Below are 17338 nucleotides of genomic sequence, written 5' to 3' on the forward strand. Positions count from 1 at the left end.
CAGCAAAAGAACGGCTGAGAACGGCCCAACTCATCGCACGCCACGGGCCGCTCTCCCTGCGCGGGCCCTTTAAAAGAGGCGTGGCCGGGGCCGGGACAAACCAGAGCGGGGCGGGGGGGGGGATCGCTCCTCCCCGCCACCGGAGCGCGCAGGTGGGCGCCCCCAGGCGGCGCCGGGACACCCCTCCCGGGGGGCAGTGGTACAGCCCAGGCGCGGGGTGGGGCGTGGCCAGCGGGGCGGGCGGATTGGAAACCGTTGAGGCGGCAGGGGGGGGGGGACGAGGAGGCGGCTGCGGCTCCAACGGGCCGGGCCGGGGAGTCCCGGGAGATGGAGATTCCCGGGAGCGGGAGGTTCCCGCTGAGGGGGGAGCCCCGCGCGGGTCGATCCCGGCGGCGGTTTGCGGGAATGGGCGGCGCGCAGGCTCTTGCAGGAAGGGCGGAGGTGGCGCTGCCGGGACCTCGTGGCGCAACGGTAGCGCGTCTGACTCCAGATCAGAAGGCTGCGTGTTCGAATCACGTCGGGGTCACGGCGGCCCTGGGGGGCTCCCTTTTTCACCGCGCGCGGCAGATTTTGGGGTGGCACAGGGGGGTCGGGTGATGGGGACGCGCTGGGAACTGGGGGGAACCCCTGCTCCCTCCTGCGCTCTAATTTTTGCCCCCAGGGCGCCGCATCGTCCAGGGGATCGGGGTTGGATTGAAAGAGTGGGTTTGGGTTGGATATTTGGGGAGAAATTATTCCCTGTCAGGGCGCTGGGATGGAATTCCCAGAGAAGCTGTGGCTGCCCCATCCCTGGAATGGTTGGGGTTGGAAGGGACCTCAAAGCTCATCCAGTTCCACCCCTTCCGTGGACAGGGACACCTTCCACCAGCCCAGGTGGCTCCAAGCCCCGTCCAACCTGGCCTTGGACACTTCCAGGGATCCAGGGGCATCTACAGCTTCTCTGGGCAACCCGTGCCAGGGCCTCCCCACCCTCACAGGGAGGAATTTCATCCCAATATCCCACCTAACCCTGCCCTCTGGCAGCGTGAGACCATTCCCCCTTGTCCTGGCACTCCAGACCCCTATAAACAGTCTCACTCCAACCCCCTATAAACAATCTCTCTCCGTCTTTTCTGTTGGCTCCTTCAGGCACTGGAAGGGCACAGTTAAGACACCCTGAAGCTTCTCTTCTCCAGGCTGAACAATCCCAACTCTCCCAGCCTTTTATCCCTCTGATCATCCCGGTGCCTCCTCTGGACTGGCTCCAGCAGCTCCGTGTCCTCCCCGTGCTGGGACCCCCCAGCTGGAGGCATCACAATCCCCCCATTCCCAGCCTTTCCAGCCCCAGAAGCGCCTCCTCGCTTTTCCTCAGCCCCGCACTCTGTTATTTTAACCTCTTTTACACTTGGAAGGAACAATAAAGGCGAAGTCTGAGCTGCTGGAGGGATAAAGCTCCTAAGTGGTCATTAAGTGGAGCTGCTTTGAGCTGTTGAGCAGGTGATGGGTTGTGCACACCTGAGCTCCTCGAGTCTTCATCTCTTCCCATCAACTGGCTTTTGTCTTGACTGGCTTTGCCTTTGAACTTCATTGCTCTATAATAGCAGGAAGGAACGATGCTTTGAGCTTCTGTTGCCACAAAGGTTCTGGTGAAAAATAGCACCGGGCTGAAAAAAGAAACCAGAAATTGAGTCTTTATTGCCCTGCGCTGCTTTCAGTGATAACGATTTTAATTAAGGAAAAAGGGGTGGGTAAAAGAAAATAACCTCCTGTCTGGAAGTATCCACAGTGGTGTGAAATGTGTAATAATAAAGCTGTTTGTGAGGTGACAGCAGGAAATGTTTAAACCTCACTCTAGAAGCTTGAATAAATAAATAAATATATATATTTATATATGTTTATATTTGATGGTGTTTCTAGGTAGTGACTATGTCATTAAGCTTGGTAAGATATTCACACCAGGCACGTGGTGGGATTTTGGGGTTGTCCTGTGCAGGGCCAGGAGTTGGATTTGATGGTCCTTAGAGGTCCCTTCCCACTCAGAATATTCCATGATTTTCTTTTGTGGAAAGGTGACACAGTGGGACAGAAGTCAAATGTACTGTGTATTGTGACTTTTTATTTTTCTTTAGTCTCCCCGGAGCGAAATTAAATGTAATATGGATTAATATGAAGGTTGGGCTTGATGATCTTAGAGTTCTTTTCCGACCTTAATGATTCTATGAATGGAAAAAAAGCAATATTAAAGGTAAATATTAAAAACCAGAAAGTAATATTAAAGGTGGATTATGGTGGGATCTCCTGGATCCACGTGGGCTGTTCCCACTGTGATCTGTGGGGGGCAGTGCCCATCTTCCTTCCTCCCACATTCTGTGGGCTGATAAATAGAGGTCCCTGGAGCAGAACTTCACCTCTGGGATGTGGGATCACCTTCCAGCCTCTCCTGGGCTGCTCCTGAGGCTTCCTTGGGACGCTGAGAAATCCAGGGGGAAAATGGCCACTCCCTAATGAAGGGAGTGCTGATGGCAAAGGGGCTCTGTTTATATAAAAACCTCGTTTTCTAAAGCAATTTAGAGTGTTTGCTGATGCTGCTGCTCTGAACCTGTGCCTGGTGTCCTGCGAAGAAATAAACCCAGAGAATATCTGGATATCACCATTTTATCCCGTCCCACTTTGCTTTACTTTCCAGCACAGAGTAAGGAAAGAGGGAGAAAAAAAAAAGCCCCCCCAAAAAAAGACATGAAAGAGCAGATCTGACCCTCTGCCCTGCTCGGGGGAAGCAAATGAGCTGCGAATTTGGGCAGCTTTGCTCCTCGGAACACCCGGGCTGTGTGAGCTGGGCAGGGTTTTATTTCCCCCCCTGCCCCCTCCTGGAGGTGGCAAATGTTCTAATCAAAAGCAGGTCACCAGAGAGCGAGGCACGAAGGAAGGAGCAGCTGTTGCATCCAGTCAGGCACAATATTCCTGTGCCAGAAATGATTCATTTGGGCTGTGTAATATATATGGAAATGTGCTGCAGGAGCATGGCTGGGAATAACCCATTGTGTTCACCCGGCCCTGACAGAGCTGAGCTGGGCTTGGGGTTCCTGACGTGCCTTTTCCTGGCTTGGATGTGTCAAACAAACACCAGCACCCCACCTTTGGGTCACTGGGCTGCACTTAATCTCTCTCTCTATTTGCTTCTTTTAGGCTGACATGGCTGAAAACACCACTGAAAACACCACTGAAAACATGCACTAAATGAAGGCTCTGGCAGGGAGCTGGATGGAGGGGGAATAAAATCCTGCAGCAGGAGCGCTCTGGATGGGCAGATAAAAAGGGGAAGAATAAAGGGAATGGAGTAGGTGGACCGTTGCAGAGGTCTTGGGGTATTCTGAAAAACATCTGAGCTGAAAGGGATTTCGGCTCTTTTTTACTCGAGTAGAACATTCCGTGTTTTAATCTCCCAAAGCCTTTTTTTGGGGGAGTTCCTCAGCACCGATTTGCCCCCACCTTCTCCTTTATTGTCACGTCCTTTGAAGTTCTCTTCAAAGATGATGAAGCCCCAACTTCCCCATTTACTCTGCAGCCTGTAATGAATATCCAGCTTTGTTGAAGCAATTAGCTTGGTGGGGTGATTTCTCTGGTGCTGTTTAAAAAATAATAAAAAAAAAAAAAAAAAAAAAGTTCCCAAATCCTGAGCGGTTTAGACATGTTTTGAAAAAACACTGAGCCCAACAGCTGTGCAGTGGACTAATCTGACAGTACAGCAGCTGTCATAACAAAAGCAGAGCTGGTTCAAACACAGCTCCTTTGTTGGGTGATTGAAAATGATTTAAAGGAAAAGGTTATTTACTGCTTCTGCCGTGTGGGGCCGGGGCAGTGACTGCTCCCTGTGATCCCCCAGCACATGAATGGGCCCTTAACCACTTCTTTGCTCCGGTTTAGAGGCTCAGGCAGTTTGGGGAAGTGGGATTTTGTCTGGATGCTTTGCTGCTGGCTTTGTCTCCAGGCCCTCTGTGGTTCTGGAGCCGTCTGCTGGAGGTGCCTGCCCGGGGTTCTGGGTTGATGGCAAATCACTTCAACACACTCCCCCCCACCTCCGTGATCACCGAGTGCTCCAGGGAATGCACAGCAGGATAATTAAGCAATGTCACTTGTAAAGATGGCCTGAACTGGGGCTTTTTAAAAGTATCAAATTATGCAACCCCGTGTAGCTATTTCAGGTTAATTCCCTCATATTTTAAGGCCCTTTTCCCCCCCTTTTTTCCCTCATTCAGACAGAAGTGCTGGAGTAACCTTTGAAACAAAAGACTTCAAAGTGACAGCAGCCTGTGCCTCTGGCTATACTGAAGTAAGTAATCTACTAAAGCATGAATATTTTATGTCTCTACAGCTAAATGAAGGAAATTACAAGTTGATATAAACTGATGTTCTTTGTATTAGCTCATGACAAATGCAGCAATTACCCCCAATCAGTTAATTACAGCATCCTTCTGTGGCCTGCCTTCCACTTCCACCAGCTTTCTTTTGTAAGAGGGGCGAGTTAAACTCCCAGTTCCTTTGTGCTGCTTCTTGGAAGAAGGGCTTTGTTTATGCTGTTGGAAATTATATCAATTTAAATAGCACACAGTGACAGTCCCTGGTGTTCCCTCAGCCCCTTCTTGCTACTTCCTCTCTGGTTTGTGCTCTTCACACCCGGAGGTGTCTGAGGATCCTTTTGTCTGGCTGACAGGACAGCAGCTCAATAACCCCCCCCAAGGGTGCATTAAAGGGAGAGATGAACAATTAGGGGGGTTGGAGGGTCGCTGCTTTAATGGCTGAACTTCAGGTGGGTTGTGAACGTGGGTGGCCGTGTGAGAATTCACCGCTGAGCCGCTGAAAGCAGAACAGGCTCCACAGACTCCTCCGAGCCCCTTTCAGCTCCCAGCGCCTTTGTGAGAGCAGCTCTGTGAAAACACACTCCCATTCTTCCGAGTTCTGCACAGACAGAAGAGGGAACCCTGGGAGCCCCGTCTCCTGCTGCTGTTAGAGAATCATGAAAGTGGTTTTTCTTCCTTGCCAGGGAACAGGGGGATCAAAGGGGGGCCCTGACCCGTGGTCGTGGTTCAGCTCGAGGCCGAGCAGGAGAGTGTTCTGCTGGTGCTGCTTCGCTCTCAGTCCTCCAGCAGCACATCCCAGCCGTGCCCCACCTGCCATTCCTGGCCATTCCTTGCCTGCTGCATCCCAGGCACCTTTTCCTGGGAATGGGAGGCGTCCAGGGGGAGAGTTGAGCAGCGCTGGGTTATCCGAGAGCAGGCAGTGACGGGGCAAAGGGGGAGTGGTTTTCAACTAGAAGAGAGGAGATTTAGATGGTTTGGAAGAAATTCTTCCTTGGGGGCGTGGTGAGGATGGAATTCCCAAAGAATTGTGGCTGGAAGTGTCCAAGGTTGGGCAGGGCTTGGAGCAACCTGGGCTGGTGGAAGGTGTCCCTGCCCAGGGCAGGGGGTGGCACTGGATGAGCTTTAAGGTCCCTTCCAACCCAAACCATTCCATAATTCCATGATCCCTCTGTGCCAGCTGCAGGAAAAGTGGCACCTGGGTCAATCTCCACAGCTCATTCTAACAGAAGCCTGGCTTTGTGATTCTTGGGTTTATTTTTTTTTTACTCTGCCCTAATTGCAAGGTTCCTGTTTGACTCAATGGCAGGATTCCACATCTAAAATATAACTTTGTAAGGTCAGTGGTGAGAATTCAGGTTTCCCCTCGTGGATCCTTTGGGAAAAGGGCCTGAACCACTTCCACTTATTGACACTAAAACCTGCACGTGGCATCAAAGATGATGAGACTTCAAACTGAGCCAGAAGATTTTCCCCTGAAGGAGAGAGAGTGAAGTGAGATGGTTTGCTCTGGAATTTCCTTTTTATCCAGGAGGTGGAAAACCCCACCTGTATTTCCATTCTTCCCGTGAAACTCCAGCAGGGGGGGGATTTAAGGGGCACATCACTGGTGGGGAGGACACACACGTGTCAGGGGGACATGTGGCATCTCTGCATCTGAAGGACAATCACTTGTCACTCCTCTGGGGTGGCAGCAGAGAAAATATTTGGGCTGGTTGCTGTTCTTTGGTGGTTTTCCTCTTTTTCTTGGTTTTTTTTTCCTCAACTGTCTCACTTCCCTTTGCCCCCCCAGCCCCTTTTCCCAGCTTTGCTCAGCTCCCCCCTTGGAGGTGTGGATGGAATTACTGATGGACTGACATCCCGTTACCACCCACCTCCTCCGAGGGTTTTGTTTTCAAGCTGTTTTTTTTTTTTGGTTTTTCTTTTTAAAGCACAGAACGCTCCGACATTTAACCCCCAAAGGACAGAAAACCAACTTTCTCTGCGATTTAAATGAAACATTTTGAGGTGGATCAGGAGTTAACTCACCAAACTCTATTAAAATATTATTTTTTTCATAGAAAATCAGAATTCTATACTGATTTTTTTTTTCCCCTTCACATCCTTTTAAAAGGATTTTTTTAAAATCCAGTTTTTACACAGCCTGCTCCTGTGTCTTATCTCTGCCTGGCCCATGAATGATTAACCCTCCTGCCTTTGAGACCTGGAGGACAAAATGCTGCTGTTCAAAGTCCCTTCCCTCGCTCAGAGGCTCATCCAGCTCGTTCCCAGAGACACTTTGGCCCCGGCTCTGGGATGGATGGACCCCTTGGGCTGCTCAGGAGCTCGGATGGGAACACTGGGAACACCCAGGAGCTGCAGGTTGGGATCCCAGCAAACTGCTTTGATCCAGCACTCTGGGAACCCTGGCTGGGGCTCAGCTGCTCCCAGCCCTGCTGCGTCCATAAACCCCCTGCCTGGGAGCAAACAGCTCTTTTCCAGCTGTGCATAAACATGGAATTATCCTTTATTTTTCTGAGGAGCACACGGAGCAGCTCCGAGCTCGTTCTGCTGAGTGGAGCTGCTTTCCTGTGCAGGAGGGTGGGTTTATTTGTGGGTTTTTTTGCCCAGCACTGTCTTTTCCAAGTGCCTGCCTGTCTGCAGGGCTGGCTCTGGCTGTTTGGCAAACGGGCACACGCAGCTGGTGGACTTCTCCCCGTGGGAGAAAGGTTGGGATTGAGGGATCCCGGAGCTCTGGGCTCCTGTCTGCTCCTGTTAAGGTGACTCCCTGCACTGTAACCAGCTCGGGGCCCTGCAGGAGGGAGAATTAATTAATTAACTGGTTAATTAACTGTCAGCTCGCCAAATCTCTGGGAGGAATGACAGGGGGAGGATGGATGGTGTCTCTCCAGTCCCCTGCATTGCTCTCCAGTGCTGGTGCCAAAGCCCCAGCTCTGCCTGCTGGCACAGGGAGGTGCCCGGGCAGGTCCTGCTTTTCCTCTTTATCTGCAACAACCTCATCTCTTCTCAAAGAAAAGCCTCTCACTGGGCTGCTGGGGGGGACTTTTGCTGCTTTTCCCCCCCCCCCGTTTTCTTCCTCAGTGCAGCTCCTCACACCTTTCCCAGCCAGGACTGGGTCAGTGCTCCTCGGGTGGAGTTGGCTCAGCCTGAAGTGAGGTGAGAAAGAGGGAAATCAAACCTGACCGTGGGGCTTATTTGTGTAATTTGCAGGAATTCCTGCAAAAAACTCTCCTGCTGTTCCCATGGAAACAGATGTTGGGCTGCAGGAGAGTGCTGTAGGTTTTCAGGACTATTATTCCCCCCCCCCCCTTTACCTCCTTCACCTCCTTTATCATTTCCAAGCAGCCTGGGAAAAAAAATCCTTCCGCTTTTTCGAGGCACAAATGTGGAAAGTGTGAGCTCCATCATTCCCAGACAGTTATTTTCCAGCCTGTTGGCTCTGACTCATCCACCAGGCAGGTTGGAACACCTGGGGTTTTATGGCCAAGCTGCTTTTGTCACATTTAAACTCCCCTTCTTCCCCTGCCTTCCTCTCATTCCTCCTGTCTCTCTCACAGAGACATTTCTCTTGTCTCTCTCTCTTTTTTTGGCTGGTGCAGACTCTTCATCCCTGAAGGTGAGGCTCCATCCCTGCATCCAGGAAATTATGAAAGGTCACTGGTGGAGTTTCTTTGTTGTTTGGTTTTAAGTGGGTGAATGAAATGTTGTGGAGATGAAAGAGGATCTGTTTCAATGATTAGTTTTTAATATTTATATTAATATTTAGATTTCATTTATTTATATTAAATTTTTTAATATTTCTATTTGATAATTATTAGTTTTTAAAATGTAGTTATTAGTGTCAGGTATGTAGGGCTGTGAGGATGATGAAGGCAGAGCTCTGCCAGGGCCCTGGTGTGTGTCCCACCATCCCTGCTCCCTGTTTTATCATAATCCATCCCGTTTTTCCTTCCATCCAGAGGCCCCTGGTTGATGTGAAAACCCCACTCATCACGGGATGAGGAGCCCAACCAAGCAGGTGAGACAGGAAGGCAAAAAGCAGGAAGGAAAATTTAAAAGGAGGACGTAAAACCCAAAACCAACCCCCCCCCCGCAAAAAAAAAAAGCACAAAAAATCAAATCTCAACCCACCAACCAAAAACCCACCTGGGGCCAAACCCAGGCTCCTGAGCCAAGGTGCCCTTTGGCCCCCAGCCCACGGAGCAGGAGCTCCAAAATGCTTCCAGACACCGCCCTGCTGTTGTGTTCCAGGAGGGGGGGTTGGAAACCAGGGTTTATCCCCAGCTCCCAGGTGGAATCTGCTGGGCCACGGCATTCCAGGGACCAGCTGCAAACCTGGCACAGCCCCTGGGCCACCACCAGCCACAGAGGTCACCCGGTGCCAAGGCAGCTTTGAGCTGGTGCCCAGCACGGGAACGTGGGCATGGAGAGGAGCTGCCAACCCTGGGGCTTGGACATCGGCTCATCCCGGAATATTTAGGCTGGAAAAGACCTCCAAGGTCGCCGAGCCCAAGCTGTGCCCACAACCCCACCGTGAGTGCCACGGCCAGTCCTTCCCTGCCCACCTGACACCCCTTTCCAGGAAGAAATTCCTGCTGGGAATCACACCAGCCTGTGTCCTGCAGCCTCTGCTTCCCTTTCCCTACTCCCAGGAAACTGGGCTTTCCACACCCAGCCCTTCAGTGCTTTGAGAAGACCTTTTATGACTTATTTTTTTTTTTTTATTAAACTTGTGGATTGTGGCAGGGAAACCTTGGTTCAGAGCTCCTGGACTCACCTGGAACCACTCTGCTAAATAATAATAACAACTAACAGTTGTCCAATAATGCCAGACTGCCAACAGGCCCCCTGTTAAAATCCAGTTTGGTGGCATCTTCTGAAATCCCTTCAGAAGTGAATTCTCTGCACTGAAGATCCTCCTGTTCCATTGGCCCCACGCTGGAGGGGTTTATTTAAATACAAATTGAATCCTCCCACTGGAAAGCTAAACAGGAGATTAAAATAGCTGCCAGGGGATGGGGAATTTGCTTTATGAAGAGTCATTTGACTCAACTTCTTGCTGATTTCCCCATTTTCCTTGTTTTATGGCCAGAGATGCGTTGGAATTGTTGCCTCTCCCAGCCAGCAGGAATGAACCTGGTCACCGTGGGGCTCAAATTTAACCCCCCTCCAGTCACCTCTGGCACTGTCGCTGCTCCAGGGAAGTGGCCACTGGAGAACTGATGTGGAAACAAGACTTTTCCAGCTCTGGAAGTTGTAAGTTCAAGGGATGATGGTGCTCAGAACTCTGTGCTGGTGGGGAAAGCTGCAGGGGCAGAATTCCCTGGGGGTGCCGAGGACTTTCAGAGCTCCAGAACCCCTTCAAGGGGGTTCCTGAAGGATCAGAAACATCTGCTGGGCTGAACTACAACCAGGAGATCTCCGGGGAGGAGCTGGGAAGTTTGAGGGAAGGTGCATGGAAAGGATCTTTTTTTTCTCTCTTTTTGGCTTTGGCTTAGAAATGACTTTTCTGCAAATTTATTCTGCGACACTTTGGGGAGAGGAACACGCTTTTAACAGGTTTTTGGAGAAGCAGGTCAGGGAAGTGAAAGCCTGGGAGGACTGGCAGGCTGGGAAATGGGCCCAAGGGTCCTCCATCCCACCGGGGCCTCTGCACCCCCCGAGCTCCCCGTGGGACGGCTGGGGCTGCAGGGAGGGGGATTTGGGCTGCAGGGAGGGGGATTTGGGGTGCAGGGAGGGGGATTTGGGGTGCAGGGAGCAGGGATTTGGGGCTGCAGGGAGGGGGATTGGGGGTGGGGTGCAGGGAGCGGGATGTGGGGTGCTTGGGGGTGCAGGGAGGGGTTGGGTGCAGGGGAGGGATTTGTGTGCCGGGGGGGATTGGGGGCAGGGAGAGGATTTGGGTTGCAGGGAGGGGGATTTGGGGTGCAGGGAACAGGGATTTGGGGTGCAGGGAGGGAATTTGGGGTGCAGGGAGGGGGATTTGGGGTGCAGGGAGCAGGGATTTGGGGTGCAGGGAACAGGGATTTGGGGTGCAGAGAGCAGGGATTTGGGGCTGCAGGGAGCAGAGATTTGGGGTGCAAGGAGAGGGATCTGGGGCTGCAGGGAGAGGGATTTGGGGTGCAGGGAGAGGGATTTGGGGTGCAGGGAGCAGGGATTTGGGGCTGCAGGGAGAGGGATTTGGGGTGCAGGGAGCAGGGATTTGGGGCTGCAGGGAGCAGGGATTTGGGGTGCAGGAGCAAGGATTTGGGGCTGCAGGGAGCAGGGATTTGGGGCTGCAGGAGCAAGGATTTGGGGCTGCAGGGAGCAGGGATTTGGGGGTGCAGGGAGCAGGGATTTGGGGGTGCAGGGAGCAGAGATTTGGGGCTTGGTTTGGGGCCCTCGTGGGGCCACAATGGGGTGGCACATCCACGGGATGGGCTCTTCCCTCGCCGAGCCCTGGGGTCCATCCTCTGGCAGCCAGCCTGGACAGACCCCCATCCCTTCCCGACACAGGGGAGGCAGCTCCAGCTTTCCAGCTCCTACTCTCCCTTTCCCAGGAGTTTTGTTTGCGCTGCCGGGAGGGAGGGCGGGCGAGAGGGGGGGGGAGAGCGGCCGTTCCAGAACATCCTGTGCCTTAAAAGCCATAAAAGGCTTAAGTATGGAGTGGTGATGCTGGGAGCCCGCACGCACACGCGGCTGCTGCTCCGAGGAGGAGAGCAGATGGGGAAACACCCTCCTCCGTGACCGTCCTACATCTTCCAGAGGGGGAACAGCAGCGCCGCTGGATTTATGGTGATTTTTTTTCCCCCCTCCCACGCAGCATTCCCAGCCCCGGCTGCTCCCGGCGCCGCTCGCATCCCTGGAGGCGCTTGGAAGGGGATGCTCGGAGGGCACCGGGCATTTTTGGGGTGAAGTTGCGGCGGGTTCCTGGCCATGCTCCGCCCGGACTCGGTTTCCCCGGAGCTGTGAGTACCTCTGCTCTTCCCGAGCGATCCCGGCGGGAAGGAGGGAGCTCCTCGCTGGAGGTCAGTGGGTTATTCGGGAGAGGGATGCCTTGGAAGGGAACAGCTTCCTGCCGGTGTCAGGCTTTTCAAACCTTTGAGTTTGAAAAAACTGGGTTAAAAAAGGTTAAAAAGGATGGGTTTCCCCTTTACTTTTTGTGCAGAAGGGCGGGTTTACCCTTACTTCTTATTTATTTCTTTTTTTATTTTTTTTCCCTTCCTCCCTGTAGCCCCCAGACCCCGTATTTCGAGCCTTTCTCCCAGCCCAGGCCCTGGCAGGGGTGGGGGTGTGCCGTGACCTCTCCCCAGCTGTGATCTGGCCCAGGCTCTTCCCATTCCCTCCGCAGGGATGCAGCCGAAACACAGAGTGACGGGAGCTCTGGAAACACAACCCGAGAGAGGCTGCAGGGCTTGAAAAAGCCCTTCTGTGTTTGTGACTCGTGCAAAAGAGAAGCTGTTTGTGCAGAGGCGGCTTTGGGGGGCGAGGGGAGGGATGCAGGTTGGGCATCCCAACCGAGGGGAAGGGGATCCCTTCGGTCCTGCAGGTTGGTCTTGATTAAATTATAACAATGAAATGTGAGCAAATCTTACCTTGTTCTGCTGATTCTTCAGCCCACACGGGGAAAAAAAAAAAAAAAAGGCTGGTCTGGGGTCTTTGTCTGTGCTAAAAAAACGAAACAGCTTCTCTCCCTGTCCCGTGGCTGCAACACTCCTGAAATGCTGGTGCTGTGGAATATTCCCTTGCACAGCCTCCCTGCCTTGCTCCTGTCAGCAGCTGCAGGAAAGTGCCTTTGGCACGAGGAGGGTGGAAACGATCTCGGGGGGACAGGGATGGGGGGAAGGGGTGAAGCTGAGGGGGGAGGTCGGATGGGTCACGGCCTCCAAACTGCCCCTCTGGGAGTCTGCAGGGGATGCTCGGGGGTCGGGAGGAGCAAAAGGAGCTGCCTGTGAGCTCTGCTGCTTTTTGTTTGCTTGGTACAATTCATTAGCTCCTAATCCTGATGGGTTTCCTCTTTGCTTTTGCCCTTTTTTTTTTATTTTATTTTTTGCCAGCTGGGTGATTTGCAGCGAGAAGGCAGAGAACTAGTGGATTTTTGTTGTTGTTGTTGTTATTTTTCTGGGTAGCTGTTACTATGGCAAGGAAACTTGATTCAGAGAGAGGTCAGCAATGCCAGGCTGAAAATTTCATGCATGTTCTGTTTAAAGAACTCAGCTGCCAGGGTTTGAGCAAGGGAGAAGGAAAAGCACCAGAGTGCCTGGTTTTCAGAGGGTTTCAAGCCTTTTCTGCCTAAAAGTGGGATTTATTTGCCAACCCAGGCTTACTGTTCCATGACATTGTGGGCTGAGCTCTCTGGACTGTTGCACAGTTTAGGGGGTTTTGGGGGGCTGAGCCCCTCTAAAAATCTATTTGGTGGCAGAGAAATGAGCTTTATCCCTGGAGGAGGAGGGATTCCTGGTTCCCTTTTGGATGCTGAGCAGAGGGAACGTGGACTTAGAGCTTCCTGAACGTTGTATTTCCTGGCTCTGCTGCCTTAAGGAATCATTTCTTTCCAGCAAAGGCCTGAGCCCACACCAGGCTGGAGTTTATCTACCAGGTTTGGGCAGACAAATCCCAGACCACCACATTTCCCTGCTTCCAGGAGGAAAAGCAGCTCACTTCCATTACTGGGATTGATGGGGAGCTTTGGGTGCTGCTCCCACACCTGAAACTCTCTCTGTGTGTTATTTGGGGTGCTCCTCACCCTGCTGCCTTCCAGCACAGGTGAAAACAGCACAAAGAAGCTGCCACTGTGTGTCCCCTCCTTCCTCATCACTTGCTGTTGTTTATTCCTTGATAAAGCTCGGATTTTACCCAATATGGGATGGGATAGCTGGGAAGCTCCAGCTGCAGGTTGGGATTTTGGGGAGATGTGGGGTCCCACCTCCACCTGGAGCTTTCCTGTGTAGTGGAACTGAGCACAGAGCCCCAGGAGAGCAGGAATGATGATCCCAGGACAGCCTGCCTGAGGTGTCCTGGTCCCTCTCTGCCCCTCAGAGCAGGTGAGTGCTTGAGGAGCAGGAAACACTTCCCTTCTCCAAACTGTGCATTGGATCCTGTGCCTGGAACAGCTCCAGGGAAGCACCCAAATGTTGCTGTAACTGGAATTGCACTGGGAAGAGGGTCAGGAGCAGACAGGGCTGAGCAGGGCTGTGCCAGACCCTCCCTTTTTGACAGTGGGTGACATTCCTGGAGATCTCCCCTCTGTGTCCTCCTTCCTGGGCTTGCACCACAGTCCTTGGGACAGAAATGGGTTGATTCCCTGCCCTGAACCATCTCCTTTGAGCTGCCTTCCTGGGGGCTGTGCTCTGCCATCTCTCCTGCCCTGGGTTTGATGGAGCACAGGCAGCCAAGGCAGAGCTGGAAGGGAGCTGCTCCCTCCCACCTGGTGCTGAGGAGCAGGAGCTGGGATTCCTGCTGGGCTCCAGGTGCTATTCCCAGGGTGTTGCCCCTGTTCCTGCCTCTGTGGTGATGCCTGTCCCTGGAGCAGTGGGAATTGTTGCTGGAAGTTGTTGGGTGATGCTGGGTGTCGGGTTATTTGCAGCCCCTTCTCCCTTGGGAGACACCAGAGCCTTTTCCTGGAGCAGGAGTTTCATGGATTCCTCTGCCCCACTGGTGACTGTGCCTGTTTTAACCTGCCCTTGGTGACAGCAAGGAGCACGTGGGTTGTGTTTGGGGTTGGCAGATGTGTTCTGGACCCAGCTCCTGATGGGGCTGTGATGGGAGTCCTGGGCCTGACCCGTTCCCAGAGCTGGTGGTGGAAATCTGGGATCGTGCTGCTGGAGTCAGTGGAGCTGATGGTTGGAGGGAGGAGATTTGGGCTCTGAACTGAGGGAATTTCACACCTGGAGCAGCAAAGCTCCCAAATCCTGGGGAGAGGTGGGATCAGGAGGAACAGGGAAGCAGCGCCGAGCACGGACATCTCTCCCTTTTCAGCCCGTGGATCCCTTTGACACCCACCAGTGCTTGTGATAAACCACAAATCATGGCAGGTAATAAATACCAGTGACCCAGGGGCTCTCCAGGATGAGCCCAGTGTGACCTGCAGGGTGAGGAATGGCTTTTCCTTGGAGTGTCCCAGCACAGGGAGCTCAGTCCTGCACACCAAGAGCCCTGACCCCCTCTCAGCGGGTGCTGGGGGGGCTCCCCCTGCCCAGCCAGGCTCCACATCCACTTGGAAAAGACCCTGGAGGGTTTGTAGGTGCTTGCTGAGCTCTTAAAGCAGGGATTTTTGTCCTGCAAGGGCAAGGTTTGGGTGCTGGAGTGGACTCAGCTCCTCTGGTAGAAAAGCAATTTCCCTTCCTTTTGATTTCAAAATGTCAGTGCTTCCAATTAGTTTGGGATAATGAAGTGGTAATTCCCTGTCCCTGGCTGCAGTGCACTGAGGGGGTGGCCAGCAGGTTTTGACAGTGCTGGCATTGCTTCCCAGGGAGATCCAGGTGATGCTGGAGACAGGGAGACAGAGGACGTGGGCACAGTGTTTCAGCTGACCTTGATTTTCTTTAAATAGCATGGCAAAGGAATAGCAGGTTATTTGTATGCCGAGGCAGCTGAATGCAGGCAGAGCTTTGCACTACAGCTGCTGAGGGCTCTGGAGATGCTGGTTGCCCTTCTGGGATCACACCTGGGCTGAATTTCCAGGTCTTTGTTCTGAATTTCCAGGTCTTTTGCTCTGCTCGTTCCCACAAAGGACCTGCCCAGCACTCCAGAGAAATCCTCAGCCGTCTCCAAGTGCTTTGAGCCACCTTCTGTGTGCTGGTGTGTTGAAAAGGAATCTTTAGGCTATTTTAGACAAGTGTTCTCAAGCTTTGGATGGTCCTTAATGACAGCAGAGAAACTGCCTGGCACCAGCAGGTTCTGTGTCTGTCAGACATCTGAGTGGTGCCACTTGTGCCTCATCCCAGCACTCTGGAGCTGAAGGAATCGAGGCACAGGGCAGGAAAAGAACTTCTGGGTGTCTGAGTGAGAATCTCTCGTGCTCCTGGAAACAGGAGCTGCCTCTGCTCCTTTGCTGATTTACCGTGCTGGATTTGTCCGTGGAAATGCATGAATATTCACCTGGAAAGAAAATAAATTATTCATGAGAGCAGCGGCCCAGAGCTGCTGGAAGTGCCAAGGCCCAAATCCCGGAGCTGATCCCTTTGCTGTGCTGATGCTCCTGGGGAGGGGGGAGCAGCAGCTGGGAGCAGCAGGAGAACAAACTGACTCCAACCCGCTCGCCTCATTATTTTTATTTTTTATTTCCCCCCCTCCATACACAGACACCTCTTTTGTTTTGTTTTATTTTTAGGATCGGGCTCTGCATGAGCTTCTGAGGCAGGTCTGGATCTGTGGGATTAGTGGAGATGGAATGAAAGGTACCGGTGGTGCTGCTCTGGGGGGGCGGGTGGCAGGGGGGCTGTGGGGAGGGAGGGATGCTCTGCTCCTGCTCTGCTCCTGCTCTGCTCCTGCCTGCCAGGGCAGGAGGGTGTTTGCACACTCCCTGTGTCTCTTGTTATTTTTCCCTGGCTTTTCCAGAAGGGCACTGATGGACTGGAGCGAGTCCAGGGAAGGGAACGGAGCTGGGAAGGGGCTGGAGCAGCAGGAGCAGCTGAGGGAGCTGGGGGGGCTCAGCCTGGAGAAAAGGAGGCTCAGGGGGGACCTTCTGGCTCTGCAACCCCCTGACAGGAGGGGGGAGCCGGGGGGGGGTCGGGCTCTGCTCCCAGGGAACAAGGGACAGGAGGAGAGGGAACGGCCTCAGGCTGTGCCAGGGGAGGGTCAGGTTGGACATCAGGAGGAATTTCTCCATGGAAAGGGTGGTCAGGCCTTGGAAGGGGCTGCCCAGGGAGGTTTGGAGTCCCCACCCCTGGAGGTGTCCAAGGAAGGCCTGGCTGTGGCACTGAGCACTCTGGGCTGGGGGACAAGGTGGGGCTGGGGCACAGGGTGGGCTCCATAACCTTGGAGGTCTTTCCAATCAGCGATCCCGCGTCTCCACAATTCTCTGCTCTGCCCTGCAGCATAACCCACCCCCCTCACCATGGAGCTGGCCAACACCAAGGACTTCCAGTGGAAATCCCTGGCCCCGCTCCCGAGCCGCAGGGTCTACTCCACGCTGGTGGAGGCCGGGGGGCAGGTCTTCGCCATCGGGGGCTGCGACGACAACGGGGTCCCCGTGGACTCCTTCGAGGTCTATTCCCCCGAGGCCGACCAGTGGACAGCCCTGCCCCCCATGCCCACGGCCCGGGCAGGGGTGGCCGTGGCCACGCTGGGCAAGAGGATCATGGTGGTCGGAGGGGTCGGGGCCAACCAGCTGCCGCTGAAGGTGGTGGAGATGTACAACGTGGACGAGGGCAGGTGGAAGAAGAGGAGCTCGCTGAGGGAGGCGGCCATGGGCATCTCGGTGACGGCCAAAGGCAAGGGGGGAACCTGCCACCAGGCTGGGGGGGTGGGGAGGGCTGGCACCGATTCACAGGGTGGTGGCTGAAAGTTGGACTCGGTGATCTTAGAGCTCTTTTACAACGCAGTTGATTCTGTGACCAGTTGGTGCATCAGGCCCAAAAGCTTCCTGGGCAGTGGCACAGGGCTTACCTTGTTCTCCAAAACCTTTTCTTTGGCATCAGTTCACAGGATGGTGGTCAAAGGTTGGACTTGATGGTCTTAGAGGGCTTTTCCAACCTAATTGATTCTGTGATCAGTTGGTGCATCAGGCACAAAGGCTTTCTGGGCAGTGGCACAGGGCTACCTTATTCTCCAAATCCTCTGGCATCAGCTGACAAGGTGGTGATCAGTGGGCTTTTCCAACCTAATTGATTCCCTGCTTGCTGCATCAAGCCCAAAAGCTTCCTGGGCAGTGGCACAGGGTTACCTTGTTCTCCAAAACCTTTTCTTTGGCATCAGTTCACAAGGTGGTGGTTGAAGGTTGGACTTGATGATCTTAGAGCTCTTTTCCAACCTAATTGATTTGGTGATGAGTTGGTGCATCAGGCACAAAAGCTTCCTGGGCAGTG

The 17338-nt window shown here is 53.5% G+C and overlaps 1 protein-coding gene and 1 non-coding gene across 5 annotated transcripts; both read left to right on the plus strand.

Annotated features, from left to right (window-relative positions):
* Positions 1 to 454: 454 nt before the first annotated feature.
* On the plus strand, positions 455 to 526 carry TRNAW-CCA. Its single transcript has one exon. It is a non-coding gene; the product is annotated as a tRNA-Trp (tRNA).
* Positions 527 to 9427: 8901 nt separating this feature from the next.
* KLHDC8A (kelch domain containing 8A) lies at positions 9428 to 16830 on the plus strand. 4 transcript variants are annotated; one of them, XM_039388053.1, is made up of 4 exons: positions 9428 to 9590; positions 11134 to 11338; positions 15643 to 15709; positions 16349 to 16830. In XM_039388053.1, exon 4 carries the CDS (start codon positions 16369 to 16371, stop codon positions 16813 to 16815), a length of 447 nt encoding a protein of 148 aa, XP_039243987.1. In that variant the 5' UTR covers positions 9428 to 9590; positions 11134 to 11338; positions 15643 to 15709; positions 16349 to 16368; the 3' UTR covers positions 16816 to 16830. The 4 variants fall into 4 exon arrangements, with proteins under 4 accessions (XP_039243987.1, XP_039243986.1, XP_027583802.1 ...); XM_039388052.1 differs by lacking the exon at positions 9428 to 9590 and having other exon boundaries at positions 10962 to 11338; XM_027728001.2 differs by lacking the exon at positions 9428 to 9590 and having other exon boundaries at positions 10962 to 11278.
* Positions 16831 to 17338: the final 508 nt, after the last annotated feature.

Source organism: Pipra filicauda, unplaced genomic scaffold (assembly GCF_003945595.2).
Source record: "Pipra filicauda isolate LSUMZ 115617 unplaced genomic scaffold, ASM394559v2 scaffold602_size241134_pilon, whole genome shotgun sequence".
In the NCBI taxonomy this organism is placed as follows: Eukaryota; Metazoa; Chordata; class Aves; order Passeriformes; family Pipridae; genus Pipra; species Pipra filicauda.

Coding starts and splice junctions, on each gene's coding strand:
- KLHDC8A (XM_039388053.1), top strand. CDS start 16,369: ATGGAGCTGGCCAACACCAAGGACTTCCAGTGGAAATCCCTGGCCCCG.